This window comes from Mytilus galloprovincialis, chromosome 3 (genome assembly GCF_965363235.1).
Source record: "Mytilus galloprovincialis chromosome 3, xbMytGall1.hap1.1, whole genome shotgun sequence".
Classification (NCBI taxonomy): Eukaryota; Metazoa; Mollusca; class Bivalvia; order Mytilida; family Mytilidae; genus Mytilus; species Mytilus galloprovincialis.
In genome coordinates this window covers 83,675,727-83,701,960 of record NC_134840.1, presented here as the reverse complement: position 1 = coordinate 83,701,960, position 26,234 = coordinate 83,675,727, and the positions used below count along the sequence as shown (strand labels likewise).

The 26,234-nt window shown below is 32.8% G+C and overlaps 1 protein-coding gene across 1 annotated transcript in view; it reads left to right on the top strand.

Annotated features, from left to right (window-relative positions):
• Positions 1 to 23,870, top strand: part of LOC143069168 (uncharacterized) — a 48,998-nt gene extending 25,128 nt beyond the window's left edge. Inside the window, exons 7-14 of the mRNA XM_076243657.1 lie at positions 3,016 to 3,137; positions 4,015 to 4,137; positions 5,761 to 5,860; positions 6,457 to 6,540; positions 8,848 to 8,934; positions 16,721 to 19,959; positions 20,568 to 20,597; positions 21,456 to 23,870. Of these exons, the coding sequence (XP_076099772.1) occupies positions 3,016 to 3,137; positions 4,015 to 4,137; positions 5,761 to 5,860; positions 6,457 to 6,540; positions 8,848 to 8,934; positions 16,721 to 19,959; positions 20,568 to 20,597; positions 21,456 to 21,479 (3,809 nt within the window). The 3' untranslated portion in view covers positions 21,480 to 23,870. The remainder of the gene's footprint in view (positions 1 to 3,015; positions 3,138 to 4,014; positions 4,138 to 5,760; positions 5,861 to 6,456; positions 6,541 to 8,847; positions 8,935 to 16,720; positions 19,960 to 20,567; positions 20,598 to 21,455) is intronic.
• The last annotated feature ends 2,364 nt before the right edge of the window (positions 23,871 to 26,234 follow it).

Below are 26,234 nucleotides of genomic sequence, written 5' to 3'. Positions count from 1 at the left end.
AAATCATCATTTTCAGACAGAACTCATTTAAATCATAAGTTAATATTTAAATAGATCTGCCTTCAAAAAAATCAAATCAAATCTGAATAATTGATATTGTAAAATGGTTAACTCAGATATTAGTGGTTATTTAATATGTTAAAGGTAATAATACTATAAAAAAATAATTTCATGGTCTGTGTATTGAGTCAGTTTCTAAATAAAAAGTTTAAATGGATATGTAATACATTACCGTAATTTACAGAAACTGCAATAGGGAAGACGGAGTTAATAGCAAAATAACGGAATTAAATGACCAACAATAATACCAGACGTAAAATAGGTAGCGACAAGTTGTCACATAAAGACAAATTAACTTTGATCTATAACAAATCCTGGGTAATTTACATCGCTTTCTAATCTAGTTTTAAAATGGATTTTAACAATTTACAGTCAATTGTTACATATAAATCGGTGTTATTTCATCTGAACCGATACAGATCAGCGAGATTACGCGTAATATCATCTGATTCAGTGAATTTGATGGGTTTTAATAACCTCATATTGCACAATACCGTACGAGGATAATCAATTTATCTTTTATCTCGTCTCTGCATCGGTAACTTAATTCCGCAAGACCATTAGAAGAAAATAGTCTTGATGGTGAAAATCATTTATTTTATTTGATTTAAAACAAATTCATTGTCTTTGCACAGTGGACATAAAATTTTATTCGATTTTTATAATTGTATAAGGGAGCTACCATTTAATTTTTATGGGGGGGCTAGGATGAAATTTGAAAAAAATAGGCAGGACAGCAGTTTTGAGTAAAAAAAAAAGGCAGGATGAGACACTTGCAAAAAAAAAAGTCAGGACGACAATTTAGGTAATAAAAAGTCAGGATAAACTAAAAAAAAAAAAAGCAGGACCAAACAGAGTGAAAAATAAAAAGGCAGGACAGAGATTACAGCTAAAAAAAGATGCAGGACAAAATTTTTCATCCTAGCCCCCCCATAAAAATCAAATGGTAGCTCCCTAACTTGGGAATTTGTCAATAAAGTTTAAGATGTTTATTTGTCACATAAGGAAAATAAATGTCAACTTGTGATATAGTTATTCTTTATTATCGGGAAAAGCCAATCTGATACTGTCACAGTGTTTCTGAGTATCATTTGTTTTATCTGTTTACAGAGCTCGGTGAATAATTTTGCTTTTAAATATCCATTCAGCATGTACATGATTGATTGGACTGTTGGGGATTAGCTACACTTTTTAAATTTGTGTGTTTAATAATAAGGAAAAACCAGAATACCTGAAAAATATTGTGGAAAAAAAGTCCAAACTAAACCAGGTACTGGGGGTTCATTTATTTTTGTGGGAACTAATTTTTCTTGGATTGAGGAAAAATTGTATTTTCATGGTTAAAATAAAATCTGCATTTCAAATCAATTAGAAAATTGGTGTACTTAGTAAAAGTCTTAATTTGTTGTTAACTCACGGACTCATGAAAATTAATATCCAACAAACAATCCACATTATTTTAAATATATCAGACACACAAACAGAATTATATGAATTTTAGGAGTGTTGTAAAAAGAAGGAAATATTCAATAAAAATAAATAAATAAGGAAATAAAAAGAATGACTAAATTATTTTATTTATTGAAATATTTTTGAAATTCCTGTTTCTTTGTTTCTACATGTATATGTCCTTGTGAAATATCTTTCTTACTGGTTATAATTAGACATATTGTTAGTGTATCCTATATTTCAAATTGATTTTTCTATTAAGCTGTGCTGGAATTATTTAAGTTATAATATCGTCCTGAATATGCATGAACTAAGTACCTGCCCTCTGTCTGTTAAGGATGTTTGCTGATCTGAGTTTTGACTTTTTGTCAGATACTCAGAATCCTCTGGTTTTATCCATGTAGTGCCTATAAAAATTTTGCCTGCTAACCCTTTTTTTCTTTTCATTGTTTTATTTCTTATACAATGTAGTTTAAAAAATCCATTTTTGAAAATCTAATAAAAACCTTGTGAGTTTTGAAAGAAAGAAGATTCCTATGTTTAATGTAAGAAAAATCCAGAGAGAATCATTTCCCAGCCTAATTTCCAATGACAAAATACAAGTTGACAATTATAATTGCATATATTTTCAATTTGAGTTGCCATCTTTGAAATATGGTTGTGTTTGAGGACCTTGTTCTGAACATGGATCAAACTCAGATCACATCAATGCATTTTGGTTATTGTAATGGTTGAAAAATTGGTGACTGAAAAACTGCTTGCTCAATGTTTAAACATCCATCAAAGCCTGTGCCCTTTTCAAAACCTCAAAGGACAAGGTTCACTAATGGCACAAAATGGCCTAAAATATCAACTTTATCATAAAACACCAAAAAGATCTCAATTTAGTTCTTAAATGGGTCTATTTCAAAAGTATAAATGCTAAATATATCAGTTCTTTTCATAAGAGTACAAGATATTCGCCAAAAGTATTAAAGCCTATTTTGGACATTTTGTCAAAATATGATGATTTTGTGCATTTTTCAGACCTAAAAGCTTTTGAAACACATTGGCCGCCACTTACGATCCAAAATGTGTTGTAACCAAAAGATTCAAATTTTGATATAGATTTCATCAATATAAAAACTTTTTGGATCGTAGATGGAGGCCAAGGTTAATTTTGCCATAAACGATTGAAATTATGGACAAAAAGTACCAAAATTGACCTTTTAATACAAATTATGCTCATTTAAGGGGTTATTGCTCCATAAATAGTAAAGGAAAGTGCCAGAAAAAATATTTTTGTCTTAGTAATATTATCACAAGTATTTCTATGTGAAATTTGTAATTTTTTGGCCTGATTTAAAAAACATAAAAAATTCAGGACCAATTTTAACCCTGCATGAACCTTCTCCTTTGCAAATGATGATGAACATAGAAGACAAAGATGTAATGATAAAACAAAATAATACCTCTTTGTGATATTAGCAAAAGGTTTTATTTCACTTGTATAATCTTTATTTCCAGAGGATGACCTTGGATCATTGAAGGTCATAGATTTTGGAAATGCCATCCATCATATACATAAAGAGGTTTCTCTTTACTATGAAGATTTTGAGGTTCAAACACCACTCTATAGAGCACCTGAGGTAAGGAATTTATATTTATGTTCTACTTCAATTCGTTCATAAAAATATAAAACATTTTTGAAAGACTAATCAACAACCAGTTTTATTTCTCATATGCAATTTTAGACATTCCTTGATAGTGATCTACTCAATATACAGTAACATGCATGTGAGTCTGGATTGGGTTTCCAAATAGAAAATAATGGACCAAAATGTGCAGAATAAGTAAAAAAAGATTAAAGAATGTAGAAAATCAGGGCAAAAACATAATGCATAGAGAAAGTTGAGGTGCTGGACTATAAGAATAGAGAATAGGGCAGAACTATAAAAATAACAAAAATAACCCCAAAAATTAAAGAATACATGTACTACAATGAAGCACCCCCATCGAGTCCCTCGTGCATCTACTAAATAACTGACAAAGTGTAAGAAATAAGCCATTATACTTAAAAATGCAAAATTTGTTGATAATCTACCTGGCAAACTAGTTTGGTGTAAACTAAACTCAATAAATGGAAAAGGCGGGAAAACCACCTTTTGTAGTTGAAGATCAAACTAAAAATGCACTTACAAATTACATAAGCTGTATTCAAAATGTCATTCATTTTAAACAGCAGAAACTATTCATGTTGTAAACAATTTTGGTGCAAAAAGGCAATTTTGCTGTTGGGTGTTGTTACCTTAGTTTTAGTAAAATTACATAAATCATGAACTGGAAAATATCTAATAAGATACATCATTTTAAATCCTATGCCAGTAATAAAAACACTAGCTGCTGAGGAGATGTTACCCTTAGTATTGATGGTCTACTACTGCAGGAGAACAGAGCATGTTGTAATATAAAGGGAATGATACATGTACTGATTATAGTAACAATAATTGACTTTTATTATTACAGGTAATTTTTGGAATTCCATTTGGATCAGAAATAGATATTTGGTCAGTTGGATGTATCTTGGCAGAATTGTATGCTGGTAAACCACTGTTTCTTGGTGGTGATGAGAAATCCATTGTAAAAAAGGTAACTAGGTAGTCAAAAATAATCTGTCTGGCTTTTCAATTTGATTTGAAGTAAATGACAGTTAGATATCTGATAAAAGGTATAATGTACATGCACAAATATACTATTGTTGTTCTTCAATCCATGAAAATTTGTATCCACAAAAAAATTGACGAATCTACGGTACATAAATGACAGCAACCCAACAACACCAAACAAAAAGTAGAACTAGAGGCCAACTTGTGGTTTTCAACAAAAGATTTGTGTCAATACAATTTGCCAAGCATACACATTATTTTTATACGACCGCAAAAAAATTTTTGGGGATCGTATGATGTGGATGTTGTCGTTGTTGTTATTGTCATCGTCCTCATCCGAAGACACATTTGGTTTCCAGACAATTACTTCAGTTAAAGTGAATAATCTCTATAAATTATTGTTAGGAATGTCCAATACCACCAAATTATTACATTAGATGTATGTTTCATTATAATACTTTATTCTGATTGGCTAACCACACATCACGTGTTATTCCGTAAGCAATTGCATCACTCAATAAAACTTTTCATTCATGATAGCACGTGGTCCAACAATAAAGTGCACAGGTGAATAAAATAAAAAAATTATAAAATTCGTGTTTTCATGATCATAGCTAAAAAATGTAATTATAAGTATTGAATGCTTCTTTTTGTAACTTCATAGGGTTGTAAAAGCGTTGACCGTGCGCACCTTTTTAGAATGAACTTTGGTCAACGCTTTTACACCCCAATGAATTTACAAAAAGAAGCATTCAATTCTTAAATAAAGTTTAGGTTTGATTTAGGGGACGATGGTTCCAACCGTTTAGGAATTAAGGGCCTAAAAGGGGCCCAAAACAAGCATTTTTCTAGTTTCAGGATAATAACTTGTGTATCAGTATTTCGATAGTTCTGAAATTGAATCATAATGTTAAATATCAAAAGTAGAAATATGGGTTTCATTTTGGGGGTTATGGTGCCAAGAGTTAAGGAATTATGGGCCAAATAAGGGGCCAAAAATAAGCATTTTTGTAGTTTCCTGACAATATTTTTTGTGTAAATGAATGATTCCCTCTGACATTGCACCACAAGGTTCCATATCACAAAGGGAAGCCTGGGATTGAACTTGGGGGTAATTGCCCCTAACATGCAGGAATTAGGGACCCAAAAAAGGACCAAAAACAAGCATTTATCTAGTTTCCAGACAATAACTTGTGTTTAAGTTTACGTTTCCAGACAATAACTTGTGTTTAAGTGTATGATCCATACTACAAAGGAAAGTCTGGGATTGAGTTTAGGGTTAATTGCTCCCAGGGGGGATTTAAAAAGTTGAGGGTGGGGTGGGGTTAAGGGGTTCATATTTTTTTTTCAAAATTTTTCAAATTTCATTTTGTTTTTAAAGTTTTGACTTTTAGGAAGAAATCGCCGATTGCACAGTTTTGAGGAAGAAATTTATAAGATCTTTGACAATTTTTTTTCTGTCAAAAATTTGATCACAATCCAAATTTAGACAGTATCAAGCTTGAATATTGTGTTAAAATTTGCTCCAACTGTTCAGGGTTCAACTTCTGCAGTCGTATCTGGCTGCGCTCAGCGAATCATTTTATTCTTCTTTAATATTTTTTAGATGACTGAGGTCTTAGGATTACTACCTACTCATGTTTTCCAGAAAGGGAAATTTTACAGCGAGTTGAAGAGTTTCACTGGAACAAACACACAGGAAAATGGTAAAAACAAATGTAAATTAACTGAATTATTCCATGTCACATGATGATGTATTATCCAATCAAATTGTTGACCATATATGTAAGGTTTGGTAATATCTATTGTTCACCTTGCACCAAATGTATGAAAAAAAACTAAGTAATAGTAATACATGTAATATGTTTTGGTGAAATTTGTCTATTTGATAAAGCATAGTTGTTGCTATCTTGTATATTAACTCTGTAACAATGAAATTCAAGTGTGAAGATCAATTACTTCACGGATGTAAAAAATTTCAGCGGGCATTTGATAAAAAATGCAATAGATATTATGTTCAGTATGAATCTTAATTTAATAGTCCAAAAATGAATTTATTAGACCTAATTCATGATATGTGGCGCAGAGCTTCATCTGGTTGTGCCAAAACTTGTGACCCCGTCTCAGTTCCTCCCATTTTTTACTTCCTATTTGCTGAAAAATTATATATTTAAAATGTCATATGTGAATATATATGAAAATTTTGTATTTAGATACTGTACAATGTTGACAACATTGAGGAGGGTTTGTTATGATTAGTGATCAATAGCTCACAGTACATATGTTCTTGTTTTTATTCCAGTCTGTCATGATTTAATGGATCACCTGAAGTGTAGAGACTATAAGTTTTGTTCTTTTTTGGCTGGTTGTTTGCAATATAACCCAGGTAAGGAGTTATTCTACAAGTTTGTTCTTTTTTGGCTAGTTGTTTGCAGTATAATCCAGGTAGTATGCAGTATAACTCAGGTAACAATTTATATTTCATGTATTTTTCTTTTTTGTCTGGCATTATAACCTAACCAAGGTACAGATTCATTCTTCGTTTATTTATACTTCAGACAAAAATTTTCATTATATGTTTATTTTGTAGATGTATCATTATTTACTAGTATATGGTTTCACCAATTTAATTTTGAATCCATATGGAATCATAGAAAAATTGGTCTAAACTGACCTCCAAACCATCAACGATTCTGAAATGAAGAGTACCCAAATTGCATCCATGCTTAAATTCGCATCTTCAAAAGTCTTATAACAGAGCTTTTGTTCCATATGGATATTAGTCCATGCTTACTCTTCATTTTTATGCCCCATCTACGATAGTAGAGGGGCATTATGTTTTCTGGTCTGTGCCTCCGTTCGTCCGTCCGCTTCAGGTTAAAGTTTTTGGTCAAGGTAGTTTTTGAAGAAGTTGAAGTCCAATCAACTTGAAACTTAGTACACTTGTTCCCCATGATATGATCTTTCTAATTTTAATGCCAAATTATAGTTTTGACCCCAATTTCATGGTTAACTGAACATAGAAAATGATAGTGCGAAGTTCAGGTTAAAGTTTTTGGTCAAGGTAGTTTTTGATGAAGGTAAAGTTACATCAACTTGAAACTTAGTACACATGTTCCCTATGATATGATCTTTCTAATTTTAATTCCAAATTAAAGTTTTGACCCCAATTTCACGGTCCACTGAACATAGAAAATGATAGTGCGAGTGGGGCATTCGTGTACTATGGACACATTCTTGTTTAAGAAAAAGATGCTTGTAACATATACACCTTATCGCTATTTGTCCGCCATTACTGGATATCACACAGGTTCCCATAAAATATTGACGTCATAAAGCAAAATATCTGACGCCACAATGGAAAAGTGATTGTTGTATGTGTCAAAAGTTCAAGCGTCCGGGTCAGCCATGATTAGCGATAAGGTGTATTGTATTTGCTCATTTTAAAAAGATGACGTTTTGATGACGTCGCATGGTGACGTTTCAGTACATTTTGCTTTTTCAGTAAACACTTCATCCGTTGATAAATACTGTGAACGTTTTGTGCATATCTAAATATTTTTACCTATGTTGAAAGAAGTGCATAGTATCAAATCATAAAAATACAAATTGTTTAGTCTCTAGGAAATCTTGTAAGATTTCCGCTGCTATTTTTGCTAAATAGGTGCAATTTGGGTACTCCATGCAATTTGGGTACCGTTACGTTAACAAATAATATTCATTCATAATCAAACCAAATGTCATTTAAAAAAAGAGGGGTACATGAACTCGTTTTCAAGTTAAATCCGTTTGAATTGTAAAAACAGTCGAATGATGCATCTTTTCCTGACAAGTCACAGTTGATGTCGTGAAAATAACATCTAACGTAAGCAACAACAGAACTTCCCTAGCAACTATTGTATGCCCTTCACTTCTTCACTGGATACATCATCAGTTGATATATAATGTGACTGTTTTGAGTATATTTAAACATATTTAGCTTTGTTTAAAGACCTGCATATACTAGCAATTATAAATTACAAATTATTTAATTTCTAAGAAAACTTGTAAGATTTCTACTGCTTTTGCAAAATGGGTGCAAATTGGGTACTCAGTGATGTTAGTCTTTTAACCTCATAAAATTATCTGGAAATGTCACTTTGACAATCAAACACACTTAGCTGAGTAAGAAATTAATAAACATGAATAAAATAAAAAATCATTTAATTTAATTTAATTTCTTCAATTTTTTGCTAAGGAAATCAATTTTAAGCTGTTTGATTTCACTTTGATAATCAAACATGCTTGGCTGAGTGAGAAATTACTTAATATGAATGAAACAAAATGATACTTAATATATTAGATAGTTTGATAAGAAATCAATTTAAACTGTCTGGTTTCTAGATGAGCAAATGAGCCTATTTGAAGTCAATAGCTCAGCTGCATTAATTAAGATTTTTAAAGGCATGATTGAATTTCGTGTTTCTTCAGTACTGTAAATTTAGAAATTATTGCGTTGTTTTTATTATTGCGAAAATTGCAATAGGGTTATAATCGCAGTGATTTAAACTCACATTATTTTTTTTTTATGGATTAGACAGGATTTTTCTGAAATCTCATTTTATTCTAAAATGACAATATCGCAATAATAAATGCATGCATTAATTTCTGAATTTACAGTAATTGAAATTGAAAAATAATATTTTAATTTCAGATAAAAGATTTAAACCAAGAGAAGCAGCCTTACATCCATTTTTAGCATCTGAGCTTCCCATAGGATTTCTAATGGGGTCCAATACAGGTACTTATATATAAATTACATATTGGTTGTTTTGTGCACAACCTGTCATTGATTGATTGATTAATTAGTGTTTAACCCCTTATTTAGAACTTTGGCTATTTCCTGGTGGCCAATTTTTATAAGCTGAGGAAGATGGAGTTACTGACCTTCACTGGAATCCTAGTCAATTAAGATTGGAATAAAAGACATCAAAACATTAAATACAGGGTAGCAAGACTTTTCTGTCTTTTAGTAAAACTCTTTCTAAAGAGTCATATCTTCCAAGTGGGAAATACAGAAACTAATATAAAAAAGAAGATGTGGTATGATTGCCAATGAGACAACTATCCACAAAAGACCAAAATGACACAGACATTAACAACTATAGGTCACCGTACGGCCTTCAACAATGAGCAAAGCCCATACCGCATAGTGAGCTATAAAAGGCCCCGATAAGACAGTGTAAAACAATTCAAACAAGAAAACTAACAGCCTTATTTATGTAAAAAAATGAAACCATTTTAGTAATTGGGCTTAAATTAAAATATTGTTTGTTTGCAGTTTACCGACCGACCCTTGAAAATCCTCCCGACTGTGAAAATTTTATTGCTTTATATTTGAAGAAATTTTTTTTAATACTTCTAATGACGCGATCCGGAACTTTGGGTCCTTTCCGGAAATGATTTAAAGTCTGGGTCAATTACGCATTTCAAGTTCGGTTTTTCTTAGCTTCCCGTCAGGCGTTCATGTGACCATTAAATGATAAAGCACATGGAAATTGTTTACAGGTATCCATGAAGTCACGGAGGAGTACTTTACGCTGTCGTCTCGTGTCAATTTTAAGACAAATAACAAACAAAAAAGTTTACTAGTAAACTGTTTATACAGATTCATGTGTGATGATATCATTGACGATGATGCAGCGTATATTCATAACTGACACGATAACCATTCTATCTCAAACAAATCGGGTACAGAATCTGTGGAGCCTGACTTTATGGAACCAATTTCAGTGGTTAAATAATTCGACAGCAGCTTAAAGTATGGCATATTTTCTACAAATCGTTGTGAAGACGACAAAGATGAAACCACTCCTCCGTGAGTTAAATCTTCATGGATATCTGTCAACACGCCTGTACGGAGGAAGGGCTTATTTGAAATGTTAATGGATATAGATCATTCCAAATCAATAAGAAGCAACCCTAACTACACAAAGATGTAGAGAAAATGAATGGTTAGCTTGAAAAAAAAATATACTCTCTCTATATTAAATCTATCTTCGATTGCAATGAGTATGCTCCTTTAGGATAAGGGGGGCTGCCCCACTCATTGCAATTATTCTCTTTCTTACAATATTAAATATACCCAAACTGTGTGACCTGTGTGAATTCAATTAAAACATGTCCTTAGGAGCTATGCTGCCAATTTTTTTTATGCATTAAAAACATTTCAGTACAGACCATTTACTTTCACCCCAAACTTTAGATTTCTTTGGCAAAAATATAACCTTATCACATATAATTAAATATTGTTAGAAATATGAAAACAGTTGAATGTCTTAATACTTTTTTTTTGTATTGCCTTTTTTACAATTGAGGAAGATTCAATGGTTATTTTTTTTATTAAAAATACACTCTTTAATACATTGTCTTATAAATCTTTAATATCTACATTTTTCTCTAATAGAAAATACTCTAATCATGAAGACATTCTAGTCATAATGACATTCCTTGTTTATAAGTGTTCCAGTATTTAATAATTATACCATATTTTATGTCATAAATTGGATAATGACACTACATTTTGTATGTTAAAGTTTCAGTTTTGGTAAAAAAGTTTTTTATCTGAAAATGCCTGTTCATTTGATGTTGGTTTTCAGCATGTCCAGTGTTTGCTGTTTTAAAATGTTTTTTTTTCTTCACAAGAAACTTGGTTTAGTGTAACTGCTTGTTTAAACTGTATTTTGGCTGATAAAATAAAATATTTTTCCTACCTACCGACCCTTCAGTCTGAATGTACAGTCGGAAAACTGCAAACAAACATATTTTTAAGGTTGGCCTTGTCCATGGATTTGGTGTGTGTCAGTTTGCAATCAAAAGACTTCATTCAAATTAGTAGGCATAATACAAAGATCATTTGAAATATATTATTTCGAAGTATTCTCCCCAGAATTTTGAATTAGCACCATGGAAATTAACATAGCACTGTCTTCCAAAAATTAAAGCACCATGGCCCCTAGACATACTATTATAAAATCATCCAAGATAGCACCATAGAAGAAATATAGCACGAAGTTACCCCAGTGCTTTAAGGGACTGAGGAGAACAATGAATTAACTATCATTAGTCTACTTTCAAAGATCTGTTGAAATACTTTTAAAAGCAATATCATCTTTTTAGCTCACCTGGCCCGAAGGGCCAAGTGAGCTTTTCTCATCACTTGGCGTCCGTCGTTGTCGTCTGGCGTCGTCGTCGTCGTTAACTTTTTAACCGGATTTTTGTGACAAAAATGTCGGTTATTGATTTGGGGATGTACGGCGGGCGGCCGGGCGGTCGGGCGGGCGGGCGGGTGGCAATCAAATGTTGTCCGTGCATTAACTCATGAACCGTTCAACCAAAGCTTTTAAAATTTTAATATGTCATAACTGACAACTAAATGAAGGTCAAGTTCAATAATGGCGATTTTGACTTTTACCGTTCAGGAGTTATGGTTCTTGAAAGATTGAAAAATGGAGTTTCCAGTCGTGTCCGTGCATTTACGCATGAACTGTTCTTCCAAAGCTTCCCAAATTTTAATATATTGTTACTGATGACAGAATGGAGGTCAAGTTTAATAATGACGATTTTGACTTGTACCGTTCAGGAGTTATGGTTCTTGAAAGATTGAAAAATGGAGTTTCCAGTCGTGTCCGTGCATTTATGCATGAACTGTTCTATCAAAGCTTCCGAAATTTTAATATGCTGTTACTGATGACAAAATGGAGGTCAAGTTCAATAATGACGATTTTGACTTTTACCGTTTAGGAGTTATGGTTCTTGAAAGATTGAAAAATGGTGTTTCCCGTCGTGTCCGTGCATTTTCTCATGAACCATTCAACCAAAGCGTTTGAAATTTTAATATGTTGTTACTGATGACAAAATAGAGGTCAAGTTCAATAATGACGATTTTGACTTTTACCGTTCAGGAGTTATGGTTCTTGAAAGATCGTAAAATGGCGTTTCTGTTCACGTTGTTGCATTTACTCATGAACCATTCAATCTAAGCTTTTCAAATTTTAATATGTTGATACTGATGACAAAATGGAGGTCAAATTTGATATTGACGATTTTCACTTTCACCATTCATCAGTAATGGTTCTTGTGATATTGCCAGGACACAAATAAATGTTAATAAATCCGGTTTGCTGTCGTTGTGACAGCCTCTTGTTACATTTTGAACTTCTTCTAGAGAACCACTGAATGGAATGAAACCAAACATGACATGAATGTTTCTTATGAGGTGCTGACCAAGTGTTGTTACTTTGTAGCCGATCCATCATCCAAATTGGCCGCCAGCGGGGGACTTAGTTTAACATAGGACCCTATGGGAAATGCATACAAATGACTTCTTCTAGAGAACCACTGAATGGAATGAAACCAAACATGGCATGAATGTTCCTTATGAGGTGCTGACCAAGTGTTGTTACTTTGTAGCCGATCCATCATCCAAAATGGCCGCCAGCGGGGGACTTAGTTTAACATAGGACCCTATGGGAAATGCATACAAATGACTTCTTCTAGAGAACCACTGAATGGAATGAAACCAAACATGACATGAATGTTCCTTATGAGGTGCTGACCAAGTGTTGTTACTTTGTAGCCGATCCATCATCCAAGATGGCTGCCAGCGGGGGACTTAGTTTAACATAGGACCCTATGGGAAATGCATGCAAATGACTTCTGCTAGAGAACCACTGATTGGAATGAAACCAAGCATGACATGAATGTTCCTTATGAGGTGCTGACCAAGTGTTGTTACTTTGTAGCCGATCCATCATCCGAGATGGCCGCCAGCGGGGGACTTAGTTTAACATAGGACCCTATAGGAAATGCATACAAATGACTTCTTCTAGAGAACCACTGAATGGAATGAAACCAAACATGACATGAATGTTCCTTATGAGGTACTGACCAAGTGTTGTTACTTTGTAGCCAATCCATAATCCAAGATGGTTGCCAGCGGGGGACTTAGTTTAACATAGGACCCTATGGGAAATGCATGCAAATGACTTCTTCTAGAGAACCACTGATTGGAATGAAACCAAACATGACATGAATGTTCCTTATGAGTTGCTGACCAAGTGTTGTTACTTTGTAGCCGATCCATCATCCAAGATGGCCTCCAGCGGGGGACTTAGTTTAACATAGGACCCTATCGGAAATTCATATACAAATGACTTCTTTTAGAGAACCACTGAATGGAATGAAACCAAACATGGCATAAATGTTCCTTATGAGATGCTGACCTAGTGTTGTTACTTTGTCTCCGATCCATCATCCAAGATGGCTGCGAGCAGGGGGCTTAGTTTAACATAGGACCCTATGGGAAATGCATACAAAAGTCTTCTTCTAGAGAACCACGGAATTGAATGAAATCAAACATAGCATGAATAGTCCTTTCTTTATGAGGTGCTGACCAATTGGTGTTACTTTGTAGCCAAATTTTATCTGTTTTTATATGATTTCAAAAACCCAAGTAGAGTCAGGTGAGCGATACAGGCTCTTGAGAGCCTCTAGTTTTGAATAATCATCAGTTTCCCACTTATGATTTCCGAACCAAGGTTAGTGTTATCTACAGGTACTTGGGCTTCCTACACCATTAGTTTAAGCATATTTATTTATAGTGGGTTGGGAAACAAGTTTTTCAACTTATATTAATCCCTTTCCACTTTGCGGGTGCGAATACTGCCTTGTAGCCGCATTAGCCTGCTCTTTTTAGAAATCCACAAGGGTGTCTTTAACATGCAAGAGATATGCTCTCTCTTAACACGGGTCAGCCATTTATCGTCCCCTTCAGACGGACTATCATCGTTTCCTCAAGACCATACTCGCAAATGGTGTCAAAGGAGAGCCGAAAATTAAGTCCCTGAAATTTTCATCCCAGACGGGAATAGAACCAGGAACCTTTGTGTTAGTAGTCCGATGCAATAACCACTACACCACGGCTCTCACCATTAAAAATGGGTGCCATAATACACCTAAGAATACTGAAAGTAGCATTAAACACTGAAAATCAATCAAACACTCAAAATAAACGTTTAGATATGAGGGGAGTAATACATTGAAATGTCAGACAAAATGCAGATGTCAAGGTCATACAACTATGTGAATGTTTACCATTAATTAATTCAGACAACCATTTCTTATGTTCACAGTCAAAGGATGACAGAAAAACTATATTTTACAATTAAAAAAAGTTGCTTATTTGTACAGTTTTTTGTACTAAAATGGACTTTGATTAACACCTGTGTATTATTTAGTTTCACCCTTATGAATTCAGGTATAATTTCAGTCTGCCATCCTTGCTTAACATTGCTAGAGATATTCATGCATACATTAATGAAAAGGCTATGATTAACTATGTCAATTTACATATATATGTTAAAAACAGAATAAATTATAAAAAAGTCATAATTATTACAAAAGTAGATATTAACTCTATAATTGGAAAAGACAACACATAACTTGGTTCATTGATCCTCATTCTCAATAATCAGTCCATCTGTACTGCATACATAAAAAGAAGTTGGTTAATGAGTAAATTGATGTCAAAAATGTATGGGAATTTTGTTAAAACCTGATGTTTACATATGTTGGCAAAATTTATGACAGTTTCTAAAAAATTAACCTGAAATATTCTTTATATCGAAACAGTTTCTTTATGGGTACTCCTGCAACTATAAAACTGGCAGTCATGATATAATCAAGTGTACTATAAGTGGCATCAAACACCAACTATGGTTCATTCAATCTTGATACAAATTATTAACAGATAAATAAATGTCGTTCAGACTATAGAAATAAAGGGCAGACAACTCTTTCAATGTTCACCATACTTGGATCAAACAACCCTTTCTGATATTCCAAGTTTGAGGTGAATAGTCAAACAGATAAAGGGTACTTTTATGTTCAAGTATATACTAAGCAGTCTCATTCAATCATTGTACTCGTTTTGAATAAGAGGATGACTCGCTTCAATTTTCAAATTTAAACCCAAAGGCTGGGGACTTATATAACCAGTGCATATAATCACAATGAAGAGAAACTTTTGTTTAGTTTAGAAGATAAATTTTATTGATGGACAAATAAATTAATATTAGAGTTCAGGTTAGAACATGGTAAATTTGATAAACAACTGAACCACAACAAAACCAAAAGACAAGTCTAGTTTGAGTACATGTATGTCTAGTACAAACACTGTTTTTGGTCTTTTTTTACCACTTCAAAAGAGAAATCGTATTCATAATGTCATGTTGAGTCAAATGTTGTGCGGTTTGTGGCCTGAGTAAAAGATTACACAAACAATATAATAAATACATTTTCAAATTTTATACTTCATAATTTTTTGTACTTCCCTTTTTATACACTGTACTATCAAACATAACCTATGTGTACTTGGATTATCAAACATAACTTACATGAATGATTTTAATTAAATAACACACCTGTTTCCTCAATAGATATATATTTTTCACAGCTGGAAGACCTATATTAGTTTCACACTTATGAAATCAGATATAATTTGAGTCTACCATTCTTTTCTTATATTGCTGGAGACATACTCATGATTAAATATGTTGATTCACATAGATATGGTTTAAAAAAAAAAATTTAGAACAAGACCTCACATTCTTAAATGTCTTACTTGTTCTACTGACCATTAATTTAATGTTGAAAGTCTTAAAAATAAATGTTTTACTACAAGTATCACATAAACTTTTTAACATTTTTAAGATCCATCACAATGAGGTCAAGGTTAAATAAATTCTGTCAGACCGACATTTTCCTTTCAATTGTTCCATTTCTTTGGTCAGTGTTCAGTTTTTGTGTTTTGGTCAGTTTTCAAAAACTTTAAACAGTAGGTTGTCTTTATTAGGTGAATAAAATGATTGTAAGGTGTAAATGTTTGTCCCAAAGGTATCATCTGACCGTGACCTCATTTTCATGGTTTGTTGGTCAATGTTAAATTGTGTGTTTTTGGTCTGTTTTTCAAATACTGTAACCAATAGGTAAACTATATTTAGTTTATTTAATGATTGTAAGGTGTATTGTCTGCCTAGAAGGAATAATCTGACCCTGACCTCATTTTCATGGATCATTGGTCAATGTTAAGTTTTTGTGTTTTGGTTTCTTTTTCAATTACCATAAGCAAATGGTCAACTATATTTGATGAAAATGTCTGTCTGGCAGGTATTATGTGACCTTGACCTTATTCTCATAAATCTGTAAACAATTTATGCGATACTTGTTCTCAAATTTTTACCTTGAAGACTTTCAACATCAAATTAATGGTCAGTAAACAGAAAGATATTTCAGTGTGTATGTGCACTATTATTTACTGAATATCATTTATCATATTATTATATGCAAGTATTACACTGAAAAAATAGTCCATTTGTTTTGATGCCAATATTTTAAGCTCAACAGGTCTGAAAGATGATTAAACTCATTTTTATAGAGGGATTATATTTTCTTGAAATTTTCTGGTTATTAATGTATTGACTTCTAATCTGCTAATTTCTTTTAATGGAATCCCTTTTCTCTTTCAGACCAGATTTATCCCTCAGTGTATGTGCCACATTACAGCCACAGTCCTCATGTGGCATCAGATATACAGAGAAGTCAGCCTTCCTCAATGGATTTACTGAAATTAGGTACAACTGTCCTGGATACAGATAAAAGTGATACATCAAGTCACAGTTCAGGATGTAGAGTGGCGATAGTAGATCCTTTAAAAAGTAATGAGGAATGTCAAGAATTTAATGAAATACAAGAAGAAAATTTGATACAAGACTCTAGGAGAAACAACAATAGAAGGAGGAGGTCATCTGATATGGAAAATATGAGCTCTAGAAATAATTATCTAAAAAAGTTAAATGTGAATGACCAAAATAGAAAATGGGACAATCACCACAATGAAATTATTCACCTTTCTACTGTTTTCAACAAAAGAAGTCCATTATTTAGAACATCAGATGGGAGAGAAAGGCATCATAACCCTGTGGCATTTGATACAAACCTACAAAAGGCAAAAAGTCCTAACATTAATGTTCCACTTAATAGACAAAACACACCAAAACTGTATTCAGGTATACTCAATAGAATAAGGAGTGACGAAAAACTGAATCAAGAAAAAAACAAAGAAGTAAATAAAGCTGGTCCCTTCTCTGATGAAAAAGTTTCAAATAGTCCCAAGTTAGAGGAATCAGTCAAGCGTGAAAATTTTGGAAACAATCTGACAAGAACACACCCAGGAGTCAAAAGGAAATTCATAAAAGAACATATTGTGTCCAATGAACTAATTAGCATGACGAATTGGCCAAGATCGCCAGATGTTTCAAGAACTGGAAGTCAGCAGACTATGTATAAAGAATCATTTGACAATGAAGAACTTTTATATAAAACTAAGTTAAAACAAGAGAAGCTCATTATAAAAAATCAGGATCAAATAGCTTCAAGTCGAGGTCATGTTGATGTTTCTTCTAAGGAGTTGAGTTCTGAGGTCATTTTAAAACCCCAAGATGGTGATATACACACAAAACTGACAGAAGATCTTAAAAGATGTGGAACATTGCCATCAAGAAAAAGGGGAACCACAGATTCAGATAGGTTAGAGGAGAAAAGAAGACGATATTTAAAACATACTTTCAAACGTTCAGAAATAGCAGACGATCAAGTAATGTCAGACACAAATGATTCTTCTGGTAATGAGTCTGGACCTGCTCAAGAGAGACTTCAGCCTGAGTTGGAGAAAACAGTCAGTAGAGATTTTAAATATAGACCCATGCCTGAGGATAGGGAGTCTTCAAACAGCAAAATAATAACTAAAAGACCAGGGTCTAAGATGTATGAATTGTCAAATGGAAGAAACAAGGGCAGACAAAAGACTTTGGATATAGCAGAACAAAGTGGATATGAAACAAAAGAACTTGATGAAACGTACACTGTTAGAAGGAACAGTTTGGGTAATGAATTTGTCAGCGATAAATGCATGACGGAACTTTCTCATCAAATTGGTATTAAAAGAGGTAAATACAGGAAATCTTTGGGTAATGATATTAAAAAAAAGAAGGAAGGTTTTAATCGTTTAAATCCCATGGTTGATAAAAATTGTGATAATGGCAATGTCAACAAACTACAACAGAAGATCGTGCAGTCAACGTCTGATGAAACTGAAAGATTAACTTCATATGAAACTGGTCAAACAACGTCTGACAAAACTGGTAGATTATTATTTGTTCAAGAAGGAAGAACATCATCAGCTTCTGCAAAGAAAGCAAAATTTGCTAACAAGACATCTGAAGGGGATGTCAGATGGAGTGTTGAATTTATAACTCTAGAAAGGAGGGAGAATTGTATTAAAACAGGGGAAGCAGATGTAAATAGAAATTTATACATTGAAGGTAAAAGATCTTTAGAAAACAGTGCAAAGGAAAAAGCAAGAAAGAAACTTAAGTTTCCTGGGACTTTAAAACCAACAAAAACTACTGCTTCACTTCACAAAGAAAGAGGGATTATTAGAAAGAAGAAAAAGTTTTTTCGTGGTTACAAAAAACCAGCTGATGAAGATTTTATAAGAGACAGCAAACCAGTTGATAAAAATTGTAGAGGCAATAAAATACAAGTTGCGGATAGTTATATTACAGAAGATGATACAAATTCAGTTGATCCTTATGAGTATGAAATAACTCCAGATGAAAAGAGGGGTTTTATCAACATACAAATAAGCGAGGAAAGAAAAAGTGTGAGATTGGCTTCTAAAAAGGATGAGTTGACAGCTAGTTTGACAAAAACATCTAGACCTGACCGAACTGTTAGTAAGATATCAGACACTAATCAGACGGTCAGTAGAAAACCAGGGACATTTGACAGTAGTTTTGATCATTTTGTCAATGAATCACCTTCTGTAGGAAATAAACATTTCTTATCAAGTCTATCAGACACAACAGAAAGAAGTAAAAGCAAAGACAGTGGCATGAAAGCTTATTTTAAAAAGTCTGACATTAGAAGCAGTCAGACTGACAATGAAAACTTTGGACGTAGAAAATCAGAAATATTTGGTTTGGATAAAATGGCAAATGAAACCTTTTCACCAGAAAATAAACACTTCATGTCAAGTCCTGATGGTGCAAAAGACAAAAATAAGACAAGCAATAGCAACTGCTTGGAAGATGTAAAAGATAGGGTAAGATTGAACAGAGTTACCCCACAAAATAGATCTAGAGAAGTAATTATCAAAAGCGACATCAGAAACAGGGGAAACACAGCTATATCTCTCTTTGGTGAAACCGTTGTACAGCAAGAAAGTTGTGAATTATCCCCTCTTCAAAGCTTCAATTTACAGAAATCAAATAGACTATCTACAAATAAAAAGCATGGAGCAATTGAATCACCATTACATTTGCAACAGAATAGTAGGAAACAGGAGAGAAATTCATCCCCGTCTGATGAATTGTCCATTGCCGATCAAAAAGTTGTATTCAGCAGTCGACACAAATCAAGTGGGAAACCAATCATATTGCCTAAAAAATTCACATCTTTGAACACAGAATTTGTTGAAAAAGTAGAAGACCAAAATTTATTGAGACGTTATTCTCCTTTCAACCAGAAACTTAATGGACCTCCACGGTCAACTGATCAAAGCAGTTCATCAAGGAAGAAGTTTAAATTGATAAGTCCAGCACGACCACATAGACCGAGAAAGATTTTCTCTCCTGTCTCTAGATCAGGTGTTCTATCACCTAGCAGTGATTGTGTTAATTTGATAATGGTTGAAGATGAATTAAAGGTAATACCATAATATTTTTATATGTGGCATTTCTATGTAGATGTAATGATTTTTATTCCATTTAAAACTAATCAATAATAGGGAAAAGGGGTGGCATCAAAGCCCCTTTTTTGGACTATGTTTGATCAAGACTTTGAGAACTATTTCAATTTTGCACATTATGTTTTGAAATGTTTATGGTCAAGAAATATAAATCAGTTGCACAAGATTTTTAATTTTTTGAGGTCTAAATTACGTCATTATAAGAATCAAGAAAATGATTCATATTTCAAGTTTCAAAACATCTAACACAGCCAAGAAACAAAAAGATAATTTCAAAAGAGCTATATCAAAGTTAGTTGTTGATTGGGTTGCACACATACTTTTCCAATGCAAAATATACTTAAAAGATAGTGCTACTCATTGAAAATAATATATAATAATTCTTTCCTTTTGAAACAAAAATTCAGTTGAATAATCTACTTGGATTTTATTTTAGGGAAATTAGTGTAAAAATGTATGGCAGAATATATTTATTGATGTAATGAAACCTTGAAATAAAAGAAAACAACCGAATTATAATAAGATATTAATTTCTACTTAATTCCAGTCTGTATTTATTGTTTTAGGCTGCTTATGGAAATTCTGATTCAGATGAGGTAGGTAAAAAAAAATATGGTGAGGGTCTAAACCTGACCTAATGACCTTAAATACTAGATTAGAAAAAAACTACAAAGAGCCATGCAACAGTGTATGAATGCTATTTGTTGTATTTGGATGTAACACAAAAAAATGTATGGACCAGAGGAAGAGATCTAGAGTGCTTTTAGAATAGTTCTATAGGTAGTGGGAGCATCACTCATCATATATTACATTTAAAAAAAAATGTCTCCACCTATCCATTACTAAACCCCACCGAAAAGACTTAACAACTTACAAGTTGTAATATTTTCAATGTGTTTTAAAAAAAATTGGTACATGAAGTTAAGCCTCATAATAAGTTGGACCATTATATCAGCATCACTAAGACTGACTTTCATCCCCTCATCTTTGATAACTTCAATAATATTAAAATTCTGTTTCAAAAAAGTGGCTGAAGAAACCATAGAGAAACAAAAACTTAATCATGACAAAAAACAAAATATGACGAAAAGACAAACTATGGTCTACAAAACACTACACAAAACACTACACAAAACGCTATACAAAACACTACATAAAACACTACACAAAACACTACATAAAACACTACATAAAAAAAAGATAAAGACATATGTTATTTGATTAGTTTTCAGTATGTCTAATTATAAGAATATCAAAGAAATAAATGCAGATTCAATTGAAAATATAGCAAGGGTCAAAAAGGGCATCAGCATTCATATGGTTTAAACTCCCAAAATCTGGATTCAATTTGATTTTTAGGTATAAAAAAATCAGAAAATTTAGAAAAATTTGTGTTAAAATATTGTTGTTTAATATTCCTCACTGTTTTTTTTAATTTTTTTTTTTATTTTCAGGAAGTGATGTTGCTAAGTATTTGAATTGAATATATATACAGAGGCAGTTTCCAAGGAAACCCAAATAACTTATTTTGTTAATAACTTATACTGTGTCGTGTGCAGCTGACAGCTTCAAGCTGGGTTCATGAATGATTATACAAGTGTTGGGAGCAGATTGTAAAATCTAGAAACCATGAACTCCATGCTTAAATTAACCTAGTTTTAACTCTAGGCAGGAAAAAATTGGTTGATTAAGAGCATCTGTAAGCTCATCAGAATAATTTGACCTTTTTTCACTCTACTTGTACCATTTTGTCTTGATGACTAAATTACAGAGCAGATTTATTGATATCAGTTTTTTGCTATTTGATAACTGGGCTGTTGCTAGATTTTCTAAGATTATTCTATTATGAACCTCATTTTTTATTGTTACATGCTAATTTAAAATGCAATGCCAATTTTAACTGTCATCTGATATTTTACTCCAAGCATTGTTATGTTCTCAGGATCAATTCAATATTTATAGTGTATATCGTAAATGTATTTATTACCTATTTTTGTTATCAATATGTTTGCTATTTGACTTGATGTTATTGTTGAATATTATGACTTTTCTATTACATGACAATTAAAATATATATATAAAACAAATAAAAAGGATGTATTGAATACTGGACAGAATAATTTATTTTTTTAGGAAATCCCAGGGTATTAAATATCACATTGTTTTATATCTTTTCCAGTGTCAGCAGACTCAAAGCTGAATTTTAGTTCAATTCTTTTGGCCTTTAGTGATTTTTACAACCCTGGGCTGGTTGGCCTGTGGTTGAAGGGAAAGACTTCTTTTCCCTAGTTTTCTTGGACCAGACAGAGGACTTTATGACTATGTTTTTATAGTTTTCATCTCATACAAGCCATAACTTTTAATAACTTTTGACGCTAGCGGTTGTTATCTTTACCTGATATTTTGCAACATGTGCAGTTTTGCTTTAATATCCCACATACTAAAAGCAAGAGGTATGATACAACAACTTAAATATCCAATAATAATGATGATGGTGATAGTTGTGGTGTTTTTAACATCCAGTGTCAACTATTATATGCATATTACTATGATAAGAACATGTAAATTATAAATACAAACCCTGCATTGTACTAGCCCTGATTTGTTGAGCTTATTTTTGAAAGTCCTAGTCCACTAGGTAACAGTCTGCTGGAAGACATGTCACTCTACCCAGGCCAATATTCTGACTCTTTGGGTCTTTCTTTCTAATTACTCCCTTATGCCCTATGCTTAGCAGAAAAAAGAAAATACTATTTTTCAAGTCTGGTTGACCTAGAGAAAGGTTAAACCCTTGACCTCTTGGGTAGAGTTCACTGGAACATCTCAAGTTAACCTGTCTTATCCCAGTTCCAACCCTCACCAAGCCAGGGTTAAAACTTGAAAGTCCTTGAATGATTAAACCAATCAGATTATTTCATATTTTTTATGCTTGGTCAGGGCCTTACCCTAGTCTTAGTTAGGATTGTTCTGAATTGTAACTCCAGTGCATTCACATGATACTCACAAAACTCTGAAGTCCAACTAGTTTGAAGTGAACTTGACCTGTAATAGTTTACTTTTACAAATTGTGACTTGGAGGGAGAGTTGTCTCATTGACACTCATACCACATGTTCTTATATCTATTGGCATTGCAGTCGATGTATGCACTAAACCCCCAAGGTAGATAAAGATGGTGTCATTTCACTGCATGTAATTCTGATCAATTGATTATTTGATATAATTCATAAGTCTATGTTTTCTTTAATATTTAACAACAATATGGCAGCTGTTTATTTGTTTGTGATGGATATCATGTTAATGTGTGTCCCATAAACTTGACAATACAAATGAAATGTACTTTTAAGTTAAGTCTCCAATGGGTACTACGGGGCACTGAGTTACAATTGTTGAGTAGTTTGAGTCTGTGGCAAATTCAGGGAGGGGTATGTATTGCCTCTGATGGGGAAAATATATCATCTTTAGCATGAAATTATCAATGCTTGTAAGCTTGGCAAGCAATATTTCTTTCATTTCATGGAATTGTGCGCCCCCCCCCCCCCCCCCCCTTTTGAAAAAAAAACAATCCACTCCTGGGAGTTTTCATTTTTACTTTAAAGGTTAACCCAACTACTAGTTATTAAATATGTATTGTGTGTCAAAGTTGTAAATTTATTTAGTACTATTGTTATTGATTATAATATGGTAGCTATTTTTTTAATGATATTGTTAAATATTTATAATTTTGTAAATCAATGAGTCTTTTTAACTGTTGACTGTGTATTAAATGTAGAATTGCATGTGTAATTTTGGTGTAGCATCACACATGACAATTAACAGTTATGTGAAATTGGTGCTGTATATATAGAATATGATGAACAGAATTAAAAATTCGTAAGGGTTCCACGGAACCCAGTGTCTCGCCTACTTTTGCTGTTAATCGCAGACTCAACAAAAATGAAGAAAACATCAATAAAAATTTCCCTCTCTATACTGTCTTTTGATTGAAAGAAGCTTCCAAGTTTGGTAAAAAATCCAGGATAGTTTATGAATCTAATAAATGTTTTATAAACTTTAACTGCAGACTGTATGTAATGTTAACTGGAAGAAAAACTAAGTCCATTTCTAAGTAAAATACGGAAAAAGTGAATTTTTTTTTTACAAAATTTACTTCTGAATAATATCTTATGATCAGAAACAAGCTTTTGTCTAAGTTTGGTAGAAATCCAGGATAGTTTAAGAACATTATAAAAATTTTCAAAAACTTAAACCACAGAGTGAATGTTTTGTTTCTGGCAAAAAAACTAAGTCCATTTATAAGTAAAATACGGAAAAGTGGAAATTTATTTTTACAAAATTTTCTTCTTGATACTATCTTATGATCATAAACAAGTTTCTGTCCAAGTTTGGTACAAATCAAGGATAGTTTATGAAAGTTATTAAAATTTTAAAAACTTTAACCACAGAGTGAATGGAATGTTTCCTCGCAGAAAAACTAAGTCCATTTATAAGTAAAATACGGAAAAAATGGAATTTTATTTTTACAAAATTTACTTCTGGATACTTTCTAATGATCATAAACAAGCTTCTGTCCAAGATTGGTAGAAATTCAGTATAGTTTAAGAAAGTTATTAAAATTTCAAAAACTTTAACCACAGAGTGAATATTTGTGGACGCCGCCGACGACGACGACGCCGACGACGACGGAATGTAGGATCGCTTAGTCTCGCTTTTTCGACTAAAGTCGAAGGCTCGACAAAAATGAAAATATTACCTGTTTTAGTGTTCATCTGCATTAATTTTCACATGGCATAAGTAATAGTATTTGTATGCCCTGCAATAGTCAACAGGGGTATTTTGTGCTACCCTTGACCATTTTTCCAACCCATTTTCATTTCTGCACTCTAACTGAAGTTTGCCTGATTCAAATTTATGAAACAATTCTAAGAACCACAACAAGCAGCATCCCCATTTGAAGCATCACAGGATAAAGGTGGTTTTTCCCTTCAATCTGTGAATTATGAAGTTTTTGTTTGTTCCCTAATGACAACAATTTTAAATGGATAAAGTTGTGATGTTGTCCACTGAAAGGGTCTGTAGTCTAGAAGACTTGCATGAGGATAACCTTCTGTGTATTGATATTGCATAAATATTCCTTTAAAAGTCCCATAAACTCAGAAACTAAATCGAAAGGATTCTTTCAAAATCAAAAGCAATCCAACATTCACCAATCCTGACAACAATTTGTTCCAATAACTCTGGAATGACAAAATTGGAAATAGTTGCAATCAAAGGGGAGCTTTTCTCTTCAAAACTTGTGTTGTGTTTAACATTTCATGTGAATTGGTTCAAACAAATTCATGACAAACTATACTGTAATACCATTAGTCATAGATGTATAAAAACTAAAAAAAAATCTTAATACTTTTATTTTTATATTTCACTCTTCAACAGGCAGTGCTTTATAAAAAGTGGCAACACATTATAAAAATCATTGAATAACAAACAAATGTATAATGAGAACTTTGATTACTCTGAGATCACAATAGTTAATAAGGGTCGGATTCAAAAAGCAAACATCTTGGAATGTATGTTCCATTTGTAGAATGTCAAATAAATCATCATTGAAACTTTAACAGTTTAATTCTTTAAAATCAGAGAACTCAGGAATAGTGATTCCCATGACATTGGGGGCTCGTCCGGGATAACTATGATTACTCTGAGATCACAATAGTTAATCAGGGACGGATTCAAAAAGCAAACGTCTTGGAATGTATGTTCCATTTGTAGAATATCAAATAAATCATCATTGAATCTTTAACGGTTTGATTCTTTAAAATCAGAGAACTAAGGGAAATAGTGATTCCCATGACATTGTGGGCTCGTCCGGGATAACTATGATTACTCTGAGATCACAATAGTTAATCAGGGACGGATTCAAAAAGCGAACTTCTTGGAATGTATCTAGTTTATAACCCCCCTCCTAATGATAGACTTAATTCAACTGAGATTGGAGTACCCACTTGAGGTTGTGCAAAATCACAATCTTAAGTATAGAAGAGTAATCGTTATTTATGGCTAGAAGAGTAACCTTTATTTATGACTAATTCCATATAAACATGCATAAGGCAGCAACCATTTGATTTTCTGGGGGGGGCTATGGTTTTTTTTTCTGTGCAAACTTTTTTTTTCGCCTGCGGCGAAAAACAATCTATTTTTTTCGCGACAAGTCGAAAACAATTTTTTTCTTCCAATT